Source organism: Mustela nivalis (genome assembly GCF_964662115.1).
Source record: "Mustela nivalis genome assembly, chromosome: 9".
NCBI classification, from domain to species: Eukaryota; Metazoa; Chordata; class Mammalia; order Carnivora; family Mustelidae; genus Mustela; species Mustela nivalis.
Window position 1 is genome coordinate 65789840 of NC_139028.1, and position 22937 is coordinate 65812776.

Below are 22937 nucleotides of genomic sequence, written 5' to 3' on the forward strand. Positions count from 1 at the left end.
TTAATAGAGTAATAAAACCCCTCTTATGTTGTGATTCCAGAGTTAGAAAAGGGAAAGAGAATGAAGGAGAGAGGTGGCGGCGGGAGGGAGAGGAGCTGTGAAGGAAAAGGGACGATCACAGCATTTGCAGAATGGGCTTGGACAGCACAGGCAACAATGCAGTCTTGATCCGAAATCAAGACAGGAAATGGCCAACAGAACTTTTAAAAAGGAATGATAAGAAAGAAGGGGAAAAGGGGAGATGCAAACAAGAGTTTAAAGATATGTGTAGCTTTTCAGCCACCAGACTCACAGTGAAGCTTGTTTCCATCCATCTTACAGGGAGCCATTTCAAAGTTTGTGAAAGAGAAGCAACATTTAGAGGTGATCTGTTTCACTCCTCTACCTCCAGATGGGGAAGGATCATTCTGCTGCTTAGTGAGAAGTTGCATCCATCATCTCTCTCACTCTGCTATTACCTTGCCTTCCAAATATATTACGTGCATATTATTTTTTGGGGGGGGGTATGAGGCGAGTTTGCCAGATTTGGGAGGGGGAGAAAGAAAGATCAAAATAAGCCATACCTACCACCAAAGTGATGGAATTGCTGTAAGACTGACTAGAGACTTGCAACCCTAATACAGATTTGGGATCTAATAAATCCTACTGAATAAATACATAAGTGAATGGTTAGAAAAAAGAGATGAGATGCAGTAGGGATTAAACCATAATTTTTAGTGCAGAGACTACATTTTCTTCTCCAAGGCACTCACCTCCAGATTAACAGATCAGAGAAGTATTGGCTTGTTACTCCAGGAGACTCTATCATACATCCTTGAGCGTCCCTTCAACTCCCGTTTATTGGGGTTACAGGAATGTCATTCTAATGTCTATGGCAGAAAAGAGGAGATATGGGTTGAGCAGCGATTTCAAGGACAGTCTGATTTCCTCTGACTGTCCTCAAGTAACTTCACACAAAGGTATTCAAGATTATCAGTATCTGTGTCGGTGACCATCTTCAGATTCTTCCTGCAATATACACAGGCACTACCAACAACTGAAGAGAACAATCAGAACACAGGATGAGTGCTCACACAGCTACAAGAATATTCTCTGCTTAAAATACGGGGTCTTTTTGAAGAGTTCAAGCAGCTTCTCCCTTGTGGACCTCTGCTGAGGCTGAGAATTCCCTGATGAATTCTCAGGATGCTTAGCTGAGGATGGAGGCTGTGGGAGACTAAGAAACTTCAACCCTGTATGTGGGCAAGGGATAACTTCAAGGTGTTAAGATGCTTCTAGTTCTAGATTTCATTTTCTGAAACCAGGTAAGAAAGACCTAGCTAAACTTGGTGTGCAGTATTGCAAAAGCAAGAGTGTTTTAATTCAGATTCAGATAAAAGATAAAGCTGGTTCCAACCTAATCTCTGCTACTTACTACACTTTCTAACCATGTGACCATGCAACCTAGGAAAAATTAACCTCCCAGAAAAATGATTTCCTTATATTCTAAGAAGGGAATCTCTTCCCTCTTCTTTTTATTCAGGCCCTGGTTCCATCAGGCATGTTTTAGAGCCATCTGCTAATGTAATTTGGTTTGAGTTTAGGGAGAAGAAAGGCCCACTTTGGCCTTCAAGCATGAACTATTAGTTTCTTAATTACTTTTGGCCATTCCCTGTATTTCTGCTCCATACGTGTGTGGCTTGGGTCCTAATTCAGAAACTTGTACTACAAATGCCAGTTTAATACTTTAAAGTAGTTATCAACCCATTTTAACTACCAACATGTATATCAAGAGTTCTTACAGAATTGATTTTAACATTGGAGGGAACACCTGGGCAGAATAGCTAAACTTAATTGATTCTCAGTAAACACAGTTATTAAAATACTTAGTGGTGAAAAAATAATGAATACTGTTTTTCTGAAAATAAATAAATTAATTTATTAAAAAAATTAGTAGTGAGTGTGATTCTAATTTGCCAACAGTAGGCCTAATTTACTGCTGCTTTCTGTCAGTAAATTACTTACTGTTTTTGCTTCCCAACTGCAAGGGTCCCTCAGAACTAATGTATTACTTAAAATATAAACTATGGGAAATTTTACTAGTTACCAAGCACGTTTAGATACCACCTTAAGAAAAACACATACTGGCAACAGGCCTCTGCGGGAGAGGACGGTATATATGGCCTTGAAGCTGAGCAGCAGGGGATGCCAGGCCCACTCAGGGCAGATCGCTGCCTAGTCACCTGCTTCATTTTGCTGTTATCTCCCCACCCCCCTACCCGAGAGTGCCTGTGGCTAGTTAGAAAAGTCCTTTGCATGTGCTTGTTCAACTATAAACTTTATACTGCTTGTTCAGACATATTTTGCCTTCCTTCTTGTTTATCTACAAGGCATATGACTAATGTTTGGCCTTCTTTGACTCTTCTGTTGATCACCATTTCTATCTAATAAAAGTCTTTTCTACTGTTGTCCCCTGCTCCCTTTCTCTTGCAGCTGACTTGTTTGTGCCTCATTCTTCTCCCATGCGCTGACAGAAAGCAGCACTCAACCAGTTTGGAATCTGCCCAATATTTTTCATTTTATCACAAAACATAATAAGTAATTCAATTTTTTTTCCTCTGCAGGTACAGAATCTAATTCCATTTTCACAAAATAACTTCTTTATTATTTCCCCCCATTAGATCTTTTTTTTTTTTCACCGTAACAGTATTCATGTTTTTGCACCATACCCAGTGCTCCATGCAATCTGTGCTCTCCCTAATACCCACCACCTGGATCCCCAAACCTCCCACCCCTTGCCTCTTCAAAGCCCTCAGATTGTTTTTCAGAGTCCATAGTCTCTCATGCTTCACCTCCCCTTCCAATTTCCCTCAACACCCTTCTCCTCTCATTCTCCCCTTGTCCTCCATGCTATTGTTATGCTCCACAAATAAGTGAAACCATATGATAATTGACTCTCTCTTCTTTACTTATTTCACTCAGCATAATCTCTTCCAGCCCCATCCATGTTGCTACAAAAGTTGCTTATTTATCCTTTCTGATGGAGGCATAATACTCCATAGGGTATATGGACCACATCTTCCTTATCCATTCAGCCATTGAAGGACATCTTGGTTCTTTCCACAGTTTGGCAACTGTGGCCATTGCTGCTGTAAACATTGGGGTATAGATGGCTCTTCTTTTCACGACATCTGTATCTTTGGGGTAAATACACAGTAGTGCAATTTCAGGGTCATAGGGAAGTTCTATTTTTAATTTCTTGAGGAATCTCCACACTGTTCCCCAAAGAGGCTGCACCAACTTGTATTCCCACCAACAGTGGAAGAGGGTTCCCCTTTCTCCACATCCCCTCTAACACATGTTGTTTCCTGTCTTGCTAATTTTGGCCATTCTAAGCGGTGTAAAGTGGTATCTCAATGTGGTTTTAATTTGAATCTCCCTGAAGGCTATTGATGATGAGCATTTTTTCATGTGTCTGATAGCCATTTGTATGTCTTCATTGGAGAACTGTCTGTTCATATCTTCTGCCCATTTTTTGATATAATTGTCTGTTTTGTGTGTGTTGAGTTTGAGGAGATCTTTATAGATCCTGGATATCAACCTTTTGTCTGTACTGTCATTTGCAAATATCTTCTCCCATTCTGTGGGTTGCCCCTTTGTTTTGTTGACTATTTCCTTTGCTGTGCAGAAGCTTTTGATTTTGATGAAGTCCCAAAAGTTTATTTTTGCATTTGTTTCCTTTGCCTTTGGAGACATATCTTGAAAGAAGCTGCTGTGGCTGATATCGAAGAGATCACTGCCTATGTTCTCCTCTAGGATTCTGATGGATTCCTGTCTCACATTGAGGTCTTTTATCCATTTTGAGTTTATCTTTGTGTATGGTGTAAGATTCCATGCTCTTGGATCAGAAGAATAAACATTGTTAAAATGTGTATACTGCCTAGAGCAATCTATCCTTTTAATGCCATTCTGATCAAAATTCCACCGTTATTTTTCAGAACGGTGGAGCAAATAATCCAAAAATTTGTATGGAATCAGAAGAGACCCTGAATCACTAAGGAAAGGTTGAAAAACAAAAATAATACAGGGGGCACAGCTTTACTACAAAGCTGTGATCACCAAGACACCATGGTACTGGCATAAAAACAGACACATAGACCAGTAGAACAGAGTAGAGAGCCCAGATATGGACCCTCAACTCTATGGGCAAAGAATTTTCAACAAAACAGGAAAAAATATCCAGTGGAAAAAAGACAGTCTCTTCAATAAATGGTGCTGGGAAAACTGGGCAGCTATATGTAGAAGAATGAAACTCGACCATTCTCTTACACCGTACACAAAGATAAACTCAAAATGGATAAAAGACCTCAACATGAGACAGGAATCCTTCAGAATCCTAGAGGAGAACATAGGCAGTGATCTCTTCGATATCAGCCACAGTAACTTCTTTCAAGATATGTTTCCAAAGGCTAAGGAAACAAAAGTGAAAATAAACTTTTGGGACTTCATCAAAATCAAAAGCTTCTGCACAGCAAAGGAAACAGTCAAGAAAACAAAGAGGCAACCCACGGAATGGGAGAAGACATTTGCAAATGACAGTACAGAAAAAAAGGTTGATATCCAAGATCTATAAAGAACTCGTCTAACTCAACACATACAAAACAGATAATCATATCATAAAATGGGCAGAAGATATGAACAGACACTTCTCCAATGAAGACATACAAATGGCTATCAGACACATGAAAAAATGTTCATCATCACTAGACATCAGGGAGATTCAAATTAAAACCACATTGGGATACCACCTTACACCAGTTAGAATGGCTGAAATTAACAAGACAAGAAGCAACATATGTTGGAGAGGATGTGGAGAAAGGGGAACCCTCTTACTCTGTTGGTGGCAATGCAAATTGGTGCAGCCACTTTGGAGAATAGTGTGGAGATTCCTCAAGAAATTAAAACTAGAGCTTCCCTGTGACCCTGAAATTGAACTATTGGGTATTTACCCCAAAGATACAGATGGAGTAAAAAGAGGGGCTACCTGTACTCCAATGTTTATAGCAGCAATGGCCACAGTCACCAAACTGTGGAAAGAACCAAGATGGTCTTTAAGAGATGAATGGATAAGGAAGATGTGGTCCATACACTCTATGGAGTATTATGTCTCCATCAGAAAGGATGAATATCCAATTTCTGTATCAACATGGACAGGACTGAAAGAGATCATGCTAAGTGAAATAAGTCAAGCAGAGAGAGTCAATTATCATATGGTTTCACTTATTTGTGGAGCATAAGAAATAGCATGGAGGACAAGGAGAGAATGAGAGGAGAAGGGAGTTGAGGGAAATTGGAAGGGGAGGTGAAGCATGAGCGACTATGGACTCTGAAAAACAATCTGAGGGTTTTGAAGGGGTAAGGGTTGGGAGTTGGGGAACCAGGTGGTGGGTATTAGAGAGGGCACGGATTGCATGGAGCACTGAGTGTGCTGCGAAAACAATGAATACTGTTACGCTGAAAATAAATAAATAAATAAATAAATAAATAAATAAATAGATAGATTTTAAAAAAATAAGTGCTTTCAGTTTTGAATATGTTGTATATGAAATGACTGTGGGAAACCCACCTAACGCTTTCCGTGGATCTTCAGTGTTTACAAAGTTGTGAATTTCCAGGCAAAAATCTCCAGAACATTTCAGAGTTATCACTGTATACATGCCATTTTAATCCAATAGTTTGGGTGAACCACCTTCAGAGAGTACATTTACAAGAGAAAACCAATGAAGATGAACTTCACAGAAGTTATTGGAAAGGACTATATACTCTAAGGCAAGATGAGGCTAGACAGCTTTGCAGAAAACATTAAAGCCAGGAGAGATGGTGTTATGACTGGGTATTACATGAACAACAGTATTGAATTGCTTAAGTGGTTAGCTTCTTTAAGGATTAAAAATTTCATATGCTTATATTATGTGGAAAACCCAAAGACTCCACCGATAAACTTCTAGAACTCATGCAGGAATTCAGTAAAGTGGCTGGATATAAAATCAATGCACAGAAATCATTGTGTTACATGAATGACGTAGAAGAAAGAGAAATTAAGGGGTAGATCCCATTTACAATTGTACCCCAAACCAAAGATACCTAGGAATCAATCTAACCAAGGAGGGAAAGGATCTGTACTCAGAAAACTGTAGAATAGTCATTAAAGAAATTGAGGGAGACCACAAAGAAATGGGAAAACGTTCCATGCTCATGGATTGAAAGAACAAATCTTGTTCAAATGCCTATGCTACCTAGATAAATCTACACATTCAATGCAATCCCTAAAAAACACCATCAACTTTTCTGTAAGTCTGGAATATTGAAAAAAAAAAAAACAAAAAAAACCCACAAACAATTCTGATGGCATCACACACAATTCTAGACTTCAAGCTCTATTATTAAGCTGTTATCATCAGGACAGTATGGTACTGACACAAAAAACAGACACTTAGATCAACTTAACAGAACAGAGAACCTAGAAGTGGACTCTTAACTCTATGGCCAACTAATCTTTGACGAAGCAGGAAAAACTATCCAATGGGAAAAAGACAGTCCCTTCAACACATGTTGTTGGGGAAATTGGACAGGCACAAGCAGAAAAATGAAACTGGACCATTTCCTTACACCACACAGAAAAGTAGACTCAAAATGGATGAAAGACCTCAGTGTGAGACAGGAATCCATCAAAATCCTTGAGGAGAACACAGGCAGCAACCTCTTTGACCTCAGTTGCAGCAACTTCTTGCTAGACATGTCTCCAAAGGCAGGGGGAGCAAAAGTAAAAATGAACAATTGGGATTCCATCAAAACAAAAAGCTTTTGCACAGCAAAGGAAATAGTCAACAAAACCAAGAAACAACCTACAGAAGGAGAGAAGATATTTGCAAATGACAAATCAGTTAAAGGGCTAGTATCTAAAATCTATAAAGAACTTTTCAAACTCAACACCCAAGAATAAATAATTCAATCAAGAAATGGGCAGAAGACATGAACAGGCATTTCTGCAAAGAAGACATCCAAATGGCCAACAGACACATAAAAATATGCTCAACATCACTAGGAGAAATACGAATAAAAACCACAATGAGATACCACCTCATACCAGTCAGAATGGTTAAAATTAGCAAGTTAGAAATGACAGATGTTGATGAGTATGTGGAGAAAGGGGAACCTTCCTACATTGTTGGTGGGAAGACAAGCTGGTGCAGTCACTCTGGAAAACAGTATGGACATTCCTCAAAAAGTTGAAAGTAGAGCTACCCTATGATCCAGCAATGGCACTACTGGGTATTTATCTTGAAGATACAAATGTAGTGATCCGAAGGGGCACCTGTATCCCCATGTTTATAGCAGCAGTTTACACAATAGCCAAACTATTGAAAGAGCCAAGATGTCCATTGACAGATGAATGGATAAAGAAGATGAGGTATATATTTACAATTGAATATTATGCAGTCATCAAAAAATGAAATCTTGTCATTTACAATGATGTGGATGGAATTGGAGGGTATTATGCTAAGCAAAATAAGTCAAGCAGAGAAAGACAGTTATATTGTCTCACTGATATGTGGAATTTAAGGAACAAGGCAGAGGATCAATGGGGAAGAGAGGAAAAAATGAAATAAGACAAAACCAGAGAGGGAGACAAACCATAAGAAACTTTTAATCTTAGGAAAGAAACTGAGCGTTGCTGGAGGGGTGGAGGATGGGGTAACTGGCTGATGGACATTGGGGAGGTATGTGTTGTAATGAACACTGATTGCCAGTCTGTCTTATTCTCTATGCTATTCCCATCCTCTTAGAGAATGTTTGGCACAACATAGTTGCCCAATAGATATTTCTTGAATAGATATTTCAAATGTCCAAATATTTTATATTTGTTAATAAAAAGAAGTGAATGAGGGATGAGTTTTTTTGTTTTTTCTTTGTTTGTTTGTTTGTTTTCTTATATATCAAATTTATCTTCTTTGACATACAACATCCTCCAGAGTTCAAATGGGAATAATGAAATGAGGCTTTAGGATAGAAAAGTCTGGTATCCCATTTGGGAGGAATGAGGCTGAAATGGACCTGCTCATGCCATCTTTTGGTCAGCAGTGGCATTTTGGTGATGGTACCAGGCTCACTGTAAACATTTAATCTTTCATTTCTGTAAGTAGTTTTTTGTAGGGATCCTGGTAGGGATTTATAATAGTGAGCCCCTGTGCTATACTTTTATGAAGTTATATTCCAAATAGAGAAACTGATGATAAAATAAGTAATTTAAATAATTACACATTGTGTTTAAAGAGGGAGGAAATAAAATATTTGTGTATGAAAGAAAATTACAGGGAGCAAGACCTGGTTGAGCTATATAAATTAAGAAACACCTCGCTGATAAGAAGGGTATTAGTTGAGATTTAAAAGGATGTGGAGAGGAACATAGAATGTTCTAGAAAATAACAACATGGGGATGTGGGAAGATTTAAAGCAAAGCTCTAGGCAGATAAGAAGTGGATATATTTGGAAGAATGCTAGAAGCGCTGAAGCAAAGGAAAAAGGTAACATTTGGTATGGTAATAATACCTCAATGGGTATGTTGAGTAAATAGAATATACTACTCAGAAATAATAGGAAATGACGTACTTACCTTTTTTCAAGATTTATTTGTCAGAGAGAGAGAACGAACAGTGAGCACAAGCAGGGAGAGCAGTAGACAGAGGGGGAGGAGAAGCAGGCTCCCCACTGAGAAGGGAGCCCAGTGTGGGCTTGATCCCAGGACCCTGGGATCATGACCTGAGCGGAAGACAGCTGCCTTACCAACTGAGCCACCCAGAGGCCCTGAGGAAATGACCTGCTTATCTTACATGCACCAGTAGGGCTCAATCTGAAAAACTAGACTGAGTGAAAGACACCAGACTCAATGTATTACTTATTCCTTCATTTATAAATGTGCTAGTGAGACAAAAGTCAATCTATAGTGAAAGATGTCAGAGCAGGGTTTGCCTGGTTGGGATGGAGAGGGGGATGATTGACTCCAGGGAGACAAGAGAACCTTTTATGAAGTGAAGGCAATGTCCTATGTCTTAATCAGGCTGGTAGCTACAGAGGCACGCATGTGTCAGAACTCTTCATAATGTGTGTGTAAATACTTACATTTTTTAAAAAAATATTTTATTTATTTATTTGACAGACAGAGATCCCAAGTAGGCAGAGAGGCAGGCAGAGAGAGAGGGGAGGAAGCAGGCTCCCCGCTGAGCAGAGAGCCTGAAGCTGGGCTGGATTCCAGGGCCCTGAGATCATAACCTGAGCCAAAGGCAGAGGCTTTAACCCATTGAACCACCCAGGCACCCCGAAACTATTTACATTTTATTGTCACCAATTAAACAGCAACAAAGCTGATTTTAAAAAAGAAAAAGAGGGACTTATAATCATTAACTGATTTGCTGATAACAGATCACTGCCCCTTTAAGTCTCTAATATTTGGGAATCCTGAAAATGCTCTTTCAGAATACCCATTCATTTCTGGGGAAACTTTTAGGCTCCTTTAGCTATTTCTGCTGGGAGACACAAACATGTTCCCAATTCTTCTTCAAGCATCATCTTCTGATGTTACTTTTAGTAACATTAGAGCCCAATTTCTAGAACCTTCTTCACTATTAGCATTGAGAGGAGAGTGGTGAAGGAGAATGAATACACAAATGCAATAATTGTGATGGATGATTTTACCATGTTTGTGGTGATGCTACCATGTGTATCGGCATATGCCCAAACTCACCAAAATGAATATGTTAAATATATGCACCTTTTTGTATAAGCACACCAAAATAAAGTTGGAAAAGTCAGAAAAAAATGTGGTTTTCTAAAACAGCTTAACATTTTACTTTTTTAAAATTAATTTTTAATGTTTTTATTAACATATCATGTATTATTAGGCCGAGGGGCACAGGTCTGTAAATCGCCAGGAACATTTTACTTTTGAAAAGGAAATTAAATATTAACAAATACTCACACTTCTAATGACTTTCTCACTACCTTTAACCACACAATATAGCTATGTTCAGAAGAGAATCTCCTTTTCCATTTGTTTGCCAAAAGTTCACTCTGCAATCCATTGTCATCAGGGAATAGGCAATTTCTTGAAGGAGAAAACAACAGTCAGCATACCAAATGCTCCCTGTTACCAGTCTCAAAACGTGATTCTGGTAGCAATTTTCATGGAGATGTTCAAGCTTTTCTGGAACTAGCTGTATTCTGCCGTCTTTCATCTTAGACTTCCTACTCCATTCCCCTAGGCTTTGGCACTGAATTAACCTTTCTGTACACTTCTGTTCTTGTCTGAGTTACTTTTTTCTCATATTAAAATGACATGCTCAATCGAGGGTAATTTTTACAAATATGTGAAAGTGCAAAAAAGAAAACGAAAATACCATAAATCTCACTACTCTCAGTTGCTATTGTTGGCATTTAGAGGTATTCCAAATCTTTTTTTATGCATATGCATTTCTGTTTAGAATTGACTTCAGCCCCATGGGCAAATGCAATTTTTTTTGTCCTTTAATATTATATCTGATCATTTTCCACAATTTTACACAGTCTTTGCAAATACATTATTTAAATGGTACGTGATATTTAATCATTTTTCATATAGATTAATATATGTATTTTCTTGGTTTTGTTTTTATAAATAGTGAATCTATTCCCATAAATTATATTTTTTATAAGACTTTCAAAGATGGGAAAAATACATGTACTTTTTAACTGTTTTGGTGAAAAGTTCTATCTGCTTTTAACAAAGCATAGGAACTTAGACTTCTCCTGGCAGGGTAAAAAATCATTTTCTCCAGGTGGTCTGTGGAAGATTGCATTCTGTACAAATCTTCACTGATTTGAATGGTGGACATATTTTTTTCTGTTTTATAGTGAAGATTAATCAACTTGGTATTTATGATCAATCACATCTTTCAGAGGGCTCATGTTCTGGGCATTTTGAAAATTGTTTCTTTTGTTTTAGAGGGTTGCTAACCTCTGGGCCTTTTGTTCACAGAGATGACTTTTTTTTATTATTACATTCGGTTAGCCAGCATATAGTTCATTGTAATTTGTTGTAATGTTCAACGTTGTAATAGTCTCATATAAAGCCCAGTATTCATTCCAGCAGGTACTGTCCTTAAAACTCATCACCTGGTTACCCCATTCTCCCACCTACCTCCCCTTTAATCCCTCAGTTAATTTTCTGAAGTCCAGAATCTTTCATGGTTTGTATCCCTCTGATTTCTTCCCATTCAGTTTTCCCTCTCTTGCCCTGTGGTCCTCTACTCCATTCCTTATGTTCCATATACGAGTGAACCCATATGATAATTGTGTTTCTTTGCTTGATTTATTTCATGTAGCACAATCCCCTCCGGATCCATCCATGTCAGTGCAAATGGTTGCTGTTAATCCTTTTTGATGGCTGAGGAATATTATTTTCTATATATGTGCCAAATCTTTATCCATTTGTCTCATAGAGATGACTTTTTGCTAATATGCGATGATCCCAGATCAGTGGGGCAGTGGAGTTGGTTGTGATGTCATGACTCTTGGCTCAGGGATCTTTTCCACAACATCCTTGAATAACCCTGTCCCTGATCTGCTTGGTTCTAACTGCATAGATGATGGGGTTGAGCATGGGAGGTACCAGGAGGTAGAGATTAGCGAACATGACATGTACCACTCGGGGCACATGATGTCCAAAGCGGTGGGTGAGGAAGGTAAAGAGGGCTGGGATATAAAGAGCCAAGATGACACAGATATGGGAAGCACACGTGCCAAAAGCCTTGAGTCGGGCCTCCTCAGAGGGCAACTTCAGAACAGTTCTCAGAATCATCACATAGGATATACTGATGACAATTATGTCAAAGACAGCCACAGAGAAGGCCACAAAGAGCCCATATGCACGATTGACTCTAGTATCTGCACACACCAGCTTTAGCACAGCCATGTGCTCACAGTATGACTGGGGAATGACACGGTTGGTGCAGAAGGGCATCCTGGACACCATGAAGCAGAAGGGACTCACCCACAGCAACCCTCTCATCATCACAGCTGCCCCCAGTTTACCCACCACAGCTGGGGTCAGGACAGTAGAGTGGTGCAGTGGGAAGCAGATAGCCACATAGCGGTCCAAGGCCATAGCCATGAGCAACCCAGACTCCACAGAAGAAAAGGCATGGATGAAGAACACCTGGATGAGGCAGGCATGGTATTCAATCTCATGAGCATGAAACCAGAGTATAGCCAGCATTTTAGGTTGGGTGGAAGAGGACAGGGCCAGGTCAGTGACAGCCAGCATGGCTAGGAACAGGTACATGGGCTCATGCAGAGTGTGGTCAGTTCGGACTATATGAAGGACAATGATATTGCCAACTACAGCCACAAGATACATGGCACAGAGGGGGAAGGCAATACCAAACTGGTAATTCTCAAGTCCTGGGATCCCAAGTAGGATGAAGGACACAGGATGCAAAGAGTTGTTCCCTGAGGCCAGCATCACAGGATGGTTAATTTGTTCTCCTTTGTGAAGGTAATCTACTCTCTGTAGGTGATAAGAATCAAGAAGTAATTATTAATATTTTAAATATTTTGAAAGTTTCAACTGAATCAAAGAGCAGTAGGGCTTAATGGTAAACTGGAAGAATTTCAGCTGTTTTAATAAAAAATTTTTGCAACATAAAGTGATGCTTCTCTTTATTCCTCATTCATGTTTATGTCATTCAAAATGGGATCAAAACATACGGTTTCACTTATTTGTGGAGCATAACAAATAACATGGAGGACATGGGGAGATGGAGAGGAGAAGGGAGTTGAGGGAAATTGGAAGGGGAGGTGAACTATGAGAGACTATGGGCTCTGAAAAACAACCTGAGGGTCTTGAAGGGGCTGGGGTGGGAGGTTGGGGGAACAAGGTGGTGAGTATTAGGGAGGGCACGGATTGCATGGAGCACTGGATGTGGTGCAAAAACAATGAATACTGTTACACTGAAAAGAAATTAAAAAAAAAAAAGCAAAAAACCATACTAACTGCAAGTGTGATTTTTGTCAAAGAATCAAATTTTCCTTGAAAGTAGAGTCTGCTAGGAGAAACTGTCCTGACAAATAACGTAGGTAGTAGTCCTTCGTGCCCTTCTATTCTTCAGAATTAACAGACTTGTTTAGCTTTTCCCATATGTTCTTTTCAAGCTTTTGTTTAAGCCACTTAGGCACCTGTTCAGGGTAGAAAGACAGATTGGAAAACATTTTGGCTTAAAGGCTGATAGTGATGTTGAATTAGATTTGAGTCTAGGAGTTACTTGGAGAATCTGGACAGTTGACTGTCGATTGTATACGTGTAATTAATTCTATTATCTATGGCGTATGTCCTTCTAGATTAGGGGCCAGCAAACTCATTTCTGGAAAGGTCAGATTATACATATTTTAGGTTTTATGTGCTGTACAGTCTTGTTGCAACTAGTCATTTTAGCCCCTGTAGCCTGAGAGCAGTCAGTCAGTACAGGAGTATGTGAGTGTGACTCCATTGCAATAAATTTTATTGGTAAAAACAGTCTGCAAGCTGGATTTTGTCTGCAGGCTATGGTTTTCTAAATCCTGTCCTGATGAAAGATTTTCCTGAGGTGAGCCCTGAATAGTGCAACATCCTAACTCCTCTGTGCTTAACACAGAATAGGGGTTTAATAAATATTTGCTGGATCAAATAACAAATAAATTGTTCAGTGACAATGGACTTTTCAACCAATTAGCCATATCTTAAAATCCTTGGAGAAAACTTTCATTTTTTTTAATTTATTTTAAAGATTTTATTTATTTATTTAAGAGAAATTGTGTGTGAGAGAGAGAGAGAGAATAAGAAGAGGGAGCTGCAGTGGGAGAGGAAGAAGCAGGGTCCCCACTGAGCATGGAGCCCAATGTAGGGCTCGATCGCAAGACCCAGAAATCATGACCTGAGCCAAAGGAAGCAGCATAACTGACCAAGCCACTCAGGAGTCCCTGGAGGAACCTTTTAAGCATTACTTTGGCGCCATGGCCACAAGAGTGTTAATACAGAGTTCTTATACTAGGGTCTGCTGTGCTGGATAGTGAAAGACCTGAATGTCCCCCTCTGCCTCTACTTGCTTTTACATGGATATCTTGTTTGATCCCTCTGGTGACTAACATCTACCCAAATGCTTACCTGGTTCTTGCTAGGCACTATTTCACTATTTCATCTCAGTTGACGGAGCCTTTGAGTCTCTGCCTTAACAGAAACACAGAGACAAGAAGAGTATGTTTTCAAATATCCCATAAAAAATCAGCTGTTGGGACTAACAAATGTTTCATTCCACCAGACCTAATGGTTCCTATAAAGGGTTTCCTTGAGATCCCAACGAAACCTAACCTCTTCCTGCTTTTCTGTAGCTTTATAACATTATGAGAGAAATGCGGCTCAGACTTTATAAATTTTGCTCTGCATTGTGAAATTAACTAACTTACCTCTTGATAATAGGTGTAGGTTTGCTCAAAACAAATACTCCTATCCAGGAGAAAATTTTATCCAGGTGAAAATTCAGACAAACACATTATCTGGAGTCCCAGGCTCTAGTTCTATCCCCTCCTGCCTGGGTTGTTCTTCCACTTATATGTGCTCTTTGAACCAGAGTCTTCCTTTCCCTCTCCCTTCTGCCTCCTGAATGTCATTCTCCATCTGTGAGGACATAGTCATTGAGGCTCATGGGCATCTGGAAAATATCCTTAGATCATCCTCATTCTTGCATTGGGCACTGGTGAAGATGCCGGCTAAACGTACAATTTCTCAAAGTGCACAATAATCTCTTTGATCAATTGTGGAAGACATTGCTATTTCTGTATATATAACACCAGAAGCATTTACACTGTATTGTTTTTAATTCTCATGAAGTTTCTTCCCATGAGCCTTAATGGGGAACTCACCTGTTGGGCATTTTCCTTTTGGAGATGTGATTCATCTCAGGTGGCAACTAAGGGCCCAAGTCTGAAGTAGGGAATGGGAGCTCTTGACAGGTGCCTTTCTTTATTCTTTATACCTACAACCCCATAGAATCTGGTGTCCTCACTCTCAGCAATTCCCTTGACTCTTTTCCACTTAGATCTACGCACTCAGCCTGTGCAGAGTGAAGGTTACAAAACAGGTGGAGGGGACGGGGAGTTAATCATCTATCATTTTGTGAAGTGTGTGAGGTTTTCTGTAATATTTCTGAGGGAGGCACAGGTTATCAACTAGTTCCTGGGTGGATAGAGTATATGTGCATTCCCTCAAGAGTAGGAAATAAAGAGTAATTTCCTTTCTTGCCCAACATTCCTTCCCCCCTCCCTGACTTTAAACATGTCCTGTCCCTGCTGTCTGTGGCCTAGACTTCTTTTGTGAGTACTAGGTACTGAAAGAAGAAATTAAGTCATCTCTTTCAACCTTGTAGGTAGGGTGATCATACAGTGAATGTCAGAGTCAATTTTTCTGTTCTCCAAAGTATAATCTACTTGTGAGAACATGGCATAGTTTTGTTGCAAAAAATATGTTTCCAAGAACAATGTTCTCACAGTGGCTCAGCTTTCATCTGTGAGAATGTAGTTTGAGTCCAGTGCTGGTACCACTGGCTTTTTTGGCCTTCAATCACTAATCACCAATTACTTCAATCACCAATCATTATGTGGAGATAGTTATGTCTGTCAGTTTAACTGTGTTGTTTAAGCCTGAAATTGGAACGGATAAAATGGGCCGAGATCTTGCTAAAGAATTATTTCAGGTATATTTACCGTTTTCTCACGTTGGGTTATCTAAAACCAAGGGATAGGGCAATCATGCCGGAGCAGAGGAGGGTTCAGATCCAGTGTCCTTCATGGAGGGATTGTGTGTAGAGACAACCCTTGTATTTCTCTAGAATTTCCCTGGAGGACAGAGTGTGAGCTGTGAAACTTCTCCGCATCACAGAAGGAAATCCAGCCATCAGGGATCTCTGGACGTGGAGCCCCCAGTAAGTCAAGTCATTCTATACAGTTTATTGCATTGTCTTGTAGCTTCCTGGAGTTTCTGTGAGTCCTGCTTTTCTCTGAGAAGGGCAGAGGTGACTGGGAGCTGGAAACCATTCACCTTGAGCCCTGCTTCGTCTCTGACCATGAGAAATTCTAACTGGCTCCTGTGATTCTGCTTTTAGGAGAGCTTGTAGATTAGGACCTATTTAAAGACCTGCTTAAGCCTGGCCTTTTCCTTCCCCAAGCATTAGTTTTCCCCCTCCTCTTAGGCTGCCTACCCTATCTCAATCTCTGGTTTCCTCTGAGACTATATTAGAGCCTAAAGCTGGAAGCATTAACCCCTAACTACCCTCACTCCTCTGTGTATACAAAGGGAAAGGCTGAGGAATTGAGTGCCTGGGCAGGAATGTGAATTGTTGAGAATAATCAGTTATGAGCTTATCTGTATGTATGTATTTTTTGTTAGTCAAGGGTATTTACAAGTCAAGAGATATTTTATATAATGTGGAAGTGTGTTAATATGTTTGTTGGTGTGTGTATTTGAGAGCTATGTTAATGTGTGTAAGGACTGGGCTTGCATGTGAATACGAGTATATGTGCATAACCTTGTGTGTTTGTACAGGCGTAAGTAACCATTTGCATTCAGTGTATATATTTAATATGATAACTTGGCTCTTGGAATACAAGGGCACAGCACACATGTGCTTTGTGAAGGCTATGCTGAGCTCCAAAGTGGATCGTGTGAAGTGATAAATCAGTGTGTCTACAGATGGGTATAATAAAACCCTCCTGGTACTAGGGAGTACCAGAAGCTCACTTGCATGTAGATAATTAATATTACATTTCTACTAATTTATCATTTTTCTATCTTCCATTGTTAGTTTCAGTTCATTGTTGCTTTTGAGGAAATTTAACTAAGGAAAAGAAAATCAATAGCATTTACAGGAAGCTCAGAAATGCTGCAATCCTCTTAAACCCAATGAGCTACTCATCACTTGATGATGTCAATTTTTCTAAAAGATACAATGTAGGACACAAAACTATCTTTCCTTAGTTAAATATTTCTTATCCTCTTTCCAGTTTTGACCATCCCTTTATATATTTTGTATTTTAGAGGATTTTGTGAGGGGAGAAGATGGAGGGTATTTGGAAATTATATTGTTTGGAGGGAAGACTAGTCACTAAACTTTGCTTCAGTTCTGTTTTCTTGAACCTCTTGCAATCTTATGATTTTGGTAATCTGCCTTGGAGGACTTAAGGATTTGAGCTTGTATAAGAAATTTTAGAATCCGTTTCAAGTCTAGAAATAGTAGATCATAATACTGGAAGTAACTCGTACATATAAACCATGACAAATGGAGGAAAACTTATGAGATGGCATTAAGGGAGTGAAGGTTATTATGAGGTAGTCCAAATCTACTCTGGAAAGGTAAGAGAAGACTATAAGGTTTCATAATGAGTGTCTTAAATCAGGAGTCTAAAGGAAGAAGGTTTTTCTCCAGAACACAATGGATGTTCCTTAAGAGGGAATCTAAGACAGCTTCCCAATTCAGTTGATTATCCTTTCTTTTTTTTCCTATTTCCACATTTTACTTTCTCTAACAAAAATATTATTTTATACTCTCATTAATAACCTTCCTCCTTCTGCCCACATAAGCTCTACTGATCACATACAATTTCTTGGTGTTTCAGGTGCTGTCATATTTTGTTGTCCTCAGAGTGCCATGATCTGGGGGCCTGGACAGCTCATTCCATCCTTATTTGTTTCACACGCTTTTTAGTCCAAGTAGTCACTTCCTCTAAGGATACTTTAAGTCTCCACTATGATTTGGATATTTTCTTCACTGTCCGTATAGTTCTGTGATACTACTTATTTATTTTTCTTTAAATTTATTTATTTATTTATTTGAGAAAGATAGAGAGAGGGAGAATGAGTGAGAAAGGGAAGAGGGAGAAGAAGAGAATCTCCAGCATGCTGAGGAAAGAGCCCCATGAGGGTCCTAGTCTCACCACCCTGAGATCATCACCTGAGCAGAATGCCTAACTAACTGAGCCACCCAGGTGCCCCTGTGATACCACTTCTTATTCATTATTGTTATTTTATTTAGTTTCATGTTTTGGCCACTAGACTATATAAACTAATTGAGAGGTCAAAGGTGTTTCTTAGGTGTCCTTGTGTTACCACAACCAAGGAAAGCCCAATATTATTTAATAAAATGTTGCAGAAAGGAAGGAAGAAAGGGGTTATCAATGGACAACTTGCTGGACTGCATGAGGTGGCACTCGCCTTCAGTACATTCCTGCCATGACACGTTTCCCTGAGTCAAAGCTATTGTCTGTCAGGCCTCTTAATACTTGTTTTAATTATTCTACATCATGTAATCCTTACAGCTACTTTAGAGTCTGCTCTTATCTATCATCTTCATTTTACAGATAAGCAGACAGAAAGGTTCAGCCAAGCTAAGTTAATTCATTGAATACACATAAAGGACAAGTCTGTCTGACACAAAGCTGTCACTTTTTCTACGCTACCATGCTTAGCACATGCTAGGAGCATCAGGGCTGAAACTGGGGTGAGGTAAGTAAGACATTAGCACCTTAAGAAGGGTGCTATAAAAAGTTAAACAATCAGATAAATGATATTTTGTGCAATATTTAAAGAAATCAAAATTAACGCAAAAATCCATGATGAACAGACACCAAATTCTGAATAAAGACTAGAGCCGTGCTAAGCCACAGTGGAATCTGTGGCAAAATGAAAAGTATGCACCCCTAAGTACATGTGTGTATGTATTTTTTAGTACTTAATCTTTTCTGAAACATTAAAATGTTTGAAAAATTGAGGGGTGCCTGGGTGGCTCAGTTGGTTAAGTGTCTGCCTTCAGCTCAGATATGATCTTGGGGTCCTGGGATCAAGTCCCACATAGGGCTCGTTGCTCAGCAGAGAGCCTGCTTTTCCCTCTCCTCCCTACTCTGCTCTCTCTCGCTATCTTTGTCTCTCTCATTAAAAAATAAAGAAAAAAAGAAATAAAATTCTTGAAAAATCGAAAAGAATTGTGTTAAATATCACACTATTTTAAATTTAAAATATTTTTTCACCTAAAATCTGTTAAGATCATTTAGAATCCTCACTCATGCAGGAGAATACTTCTAATATGACAGTTTTATCAGCTGAAAATGAGATAAGCAAAGACGTACATATTCAAACTATTATCGATGAGCTTACTCCCATAAAAACATCTAGAGCACATTTTCCCTTTTGCCTTAGTCTCTAATACGCCTTGGTGTGGCTCTGGTCTTTATTTAAACTTTTACTTTATTAATCATGGGTTAAAAAATAATTTGAATTTTAAGAATATTGCACGAAAACTTTAGAATCACCATTACTGAATTTTTGATGTCTCCTTCAATTTTGCACTCTCCTCAAGGTCAGTGTTGGCCCTTAGCAGTTGCTGGCCTTGCTGTGCATCTCTGCATCTCAACATGAATGAGGCCAGGGAAATTTTCATGATTCTGTTTCAGGGACAAGATTGGATACTCATGTTTATTTTGGACTTCTAGAGAGGGTCTGCTGGATGTTTTCCCCTCACTGACTCCCCTTTCCACCTCCCTCTCCACTATTCCACCATGTCTGGAGAGGAAGGAGAGAGATAGGACTCCCTCTTTCTCTTTCACCTTTCTACTCCAGTTTTCCCTTCTTCTCTGTCTTCCTGCTTCTTTTCTTCTGGTTTGTGGATCCTTACCTTCTATTCAGGGGAGGATGTTACTTTGTCTTCTGAGGACCCTATCAGAGAGAACTATTTCTGAGACCCTGGGTGGGGGAGAATTTCAGCCTCTTCTGGTAGGAGCCCGGCTGTTCCCAGATGATTGAGTTATCAAGAGCAGGATCACTGGCCCCAGTGGGGCCTCTTACTCCATCACAGAGAAAAATGTGTGATTTGCTCAGGCAGCTCATGCATGCACTTGAGGAAAACCTCACTACAGGAACATTCTTTTTTTTTTTTTTTAATTTTTAAATTGACATATAATGTATTATTAGCCCCAGGGGTACAGGTCTGTGAATTGCCAGGTTTACACACTTCACAGCACTCACCATAGCACATACCCTCCCCAATGTCCATAACCCCACCACCCTCTCCCTGTTCCCCTCCCCCCAGCCCTAACCCTCAGGTTAGTTTGTGAGATTAAGAGTCTCTTATGGTTTGTCTCCCTCCTGATCCCATCTTGTTTCATTTATTCATTTCCTACCCCCAAACCCCTCACATTGCATCTCCACTTCCTCACATCAGGGAGATCATATTATAGTTGTCTTTCTCTGATTGACTTATTTCGCTAAGCATGATACCCTCTAGTTCCATCCACGTCATTGCAAACGGCAAGATTTCATTTCTCTTGATGGCTGCATAGTATTCCATTGTGTATATACACCACCTCTTCTTTATCCATTCATCTGTTGATGGACATCTAGGTTCTTTCCATAGTTTAGCTATTGTGGACATTGCTGCTATAGACATTTGGGTGCACGTGCCCCTTCATATCACTACATTTGTATCTTTAGGGTAAATACCCAGTAGTGCAATTGCTGGGTCATAGGGTATCTCTATTTTCAACTTTCTGAGGAACCTCCATGTTGTTTTCCAGAGCGGTTGCACCAGCTGCAATTGCTGGGTCATAGGGTATCTCTATTTTCAACTTTCTGAGGAACCTCCATGTTGTTTTCCAGAGCGGTTGCACCAACAGCATAGGAGGGTTCCCCTTTCTCCACATCCTCGCCAGCATCTGTCATTTCCTGACTTGTTAATTTTAGCAATTCTGACTGGTGTGAGGAGGTATCTCATTGTGGTTTTGATTTGTGTTTCCCTGATGCCAAGTGAAGTGGAGCAATTTTTCATGTGTCTGTTGGCCATCTGGATGTCTTCTTTGCAGAACTTCTGTTCATGTCCTCTGCCCATTTCTTTCTTTCTTTCTTTTTTTTTTTTTTAAAGATTTTTATTAATTTATTTGACAGAAGTAGGCAGAGAGGCAGGCAGAGAGAGAGAGAGAGGAGGAAGCAGGTTCCCCACTGGGCAGAGAGCCCAATGCGGGGCTCAATCCCAGGACCCTGGGATCATGACCTGAGCTGAAGGCAGAGGCTTTAACCCACTGACCCACCAGGTGCCCCCTCTGCCCATTTCTTGATTGGATTATTTGCTTTTTGGGTGTGAGTTTGACAAATTCTTTATAGATCTTGGATACTAGCCCTTTATCTGATATGTCGTTTGCAAATACCTTCTCCAATTCTGTCAGTCATCTTTTGGTTTTGTTAACTGTTTCCTTTGCTGTGCAAAAGCTTTTGATCTTGATGAAATCCCAATAGTTCATTTTTGCCCTTGTTTCCCTTTCCTTTGGCGATGTTCCTAGGAAGAAGTTGCTGCGGCGGAGGTTCAAGAGGTTGCTGCCCATGATTACAAGCCTGACAGAGAAATTTTTGGTTTAAGCGCTAGTAGACATGACTAAGAAGTTTTCCAGTTACAGCCATTTGCACCTTCAGTAGCAGGGTAAAGTAGTTAAGTTAATTCACATTTTTTCTCTATAGGTAGGATTGTTGTGTCTTTTAGTTTGTTTTAGTTTTTCTGGTGGATGTATTGGTACCTTGTTAACTTCTTTTAAAAAATTTCTGGTATTTTTTTTTTTTTCAGTGTTCCAAAATTCATTGTTTATGTAGCAAACCCAGTGCTTTGTTATGTTAATAAGACAACCTTGGGTTGTCAGAGGAACCAACCTTGGATTAGAGAGTTGGAACTTTTACTTCCATCCTGACCTTCAGGGAAAGGAGGAAGGGGCAGGAGGTTGAACCTTTTGCCAGGGGCCAATGTCTTAAGCAATCAATCAAGGATATGTAGTGGAACCTCCATAAAAATCCCAGGAGGACAAGGTTCCCAGAGATTCTGTGTTGGTGAACAACATAGTGAGACTGGGGAGCATAGCACAATGGAGCGGCCACAGAAGTTCCATGCCTTTCCCAATCCCTTCCCCTAGGATTTCTTCCACCTGGCTGTTCCTGCATTATATCCTTATAATAACTGATAATGTTAAGAGGTAAAATGTTTCTATGAGTTCTGTGAGTTGCCCTAGTAAATTAATCAAGCCCAAGGAGTGGGTCATGGGAACCTCTGATTTATAGCCAGTTACTTAGGAGCAGGGCACAAGGGCCTGTTCTTGTTACAGGTGTCTGAAGTGGGGTTGGAGGTCTACTCTTGTAGGATTGAACCCTTAAATTGTGGAATCTAATGCTAGCTCCTGAAGGGAACTGTAAGATATACCAGGTTTCGTCCCAAGAATTGCTCCTTGGTGTGGAGTTTCCCTATACACACCAGAATTTTGTTTCAGAATACCAATTTGGAGGGAGAGAGACAGACAAAGAAGCAGAGAGACCTAGTTCATCAGAGTCTTGCCCATCCTTTTCTGTGTGTTGCATGGTAGACTGGGGAGGCCTCTGCCAACCCGTCACAAGGACATTGCAGAGCTGGTGGGAGTCAAGGTGTTGGAGGAGTGGGGGAGGATTAGTTTTGTTTTTTTTTTTTTAAGATTTTTATTTATTTATTTGATAGACAGAGAGAGATCACAAGGAGACAGAGAGGCAGGCAGAGAGAGAGGGGGAAGCAGGCTCCCCGCTGAGCAGAGATCCCGATGTGGGGCTCGATCCCAGGATCCTGAGATCATGACCTGAGCTGAAGGCAGAGGCCTAAGCCACTGAGCCACCCAGGAGCCCCGGGAGGCTTAGTTTTATTGCAAGAAAAGAATTCAAGGACTGACCAGACAAAGTGGTTGTTTCGTGTTTAAGTGAAGAGTTTATAAAAGACAGAGCACACTCTGGAGCTGTGAGAGTGGGAATTTCAAGGGACAGGTGTGCAACTCAGGGTTTTGTTTTCTGT

The 22937-nt window shown here is 40.0% G+C and overlaps 1 protein-coding gene across 1 annotated transcript; it reads right to left on the minus strand.

Annotated features, from left to right (window-relative positions):
- Positions 1–11590: 11590 nt before the first annotated feature.
- LOC309840160 (olfactory receptor 52R1-like) lies at positions 11591–12535 on the minus strand (the record flags this gene model as incomplete). The annotated part of the gene is made up of 1 exon (XM_082682233.1): positions 11591–12535. The coding sequence occupies one exon, from the start codon at positions 12533–12535 to the stop codon at positions 11591–11593; it is 945 nt and encodes a 314-aa protein (XP_082538359.1).
- Positions 12536–22937: the final 10402 nt, after the last annotated feature.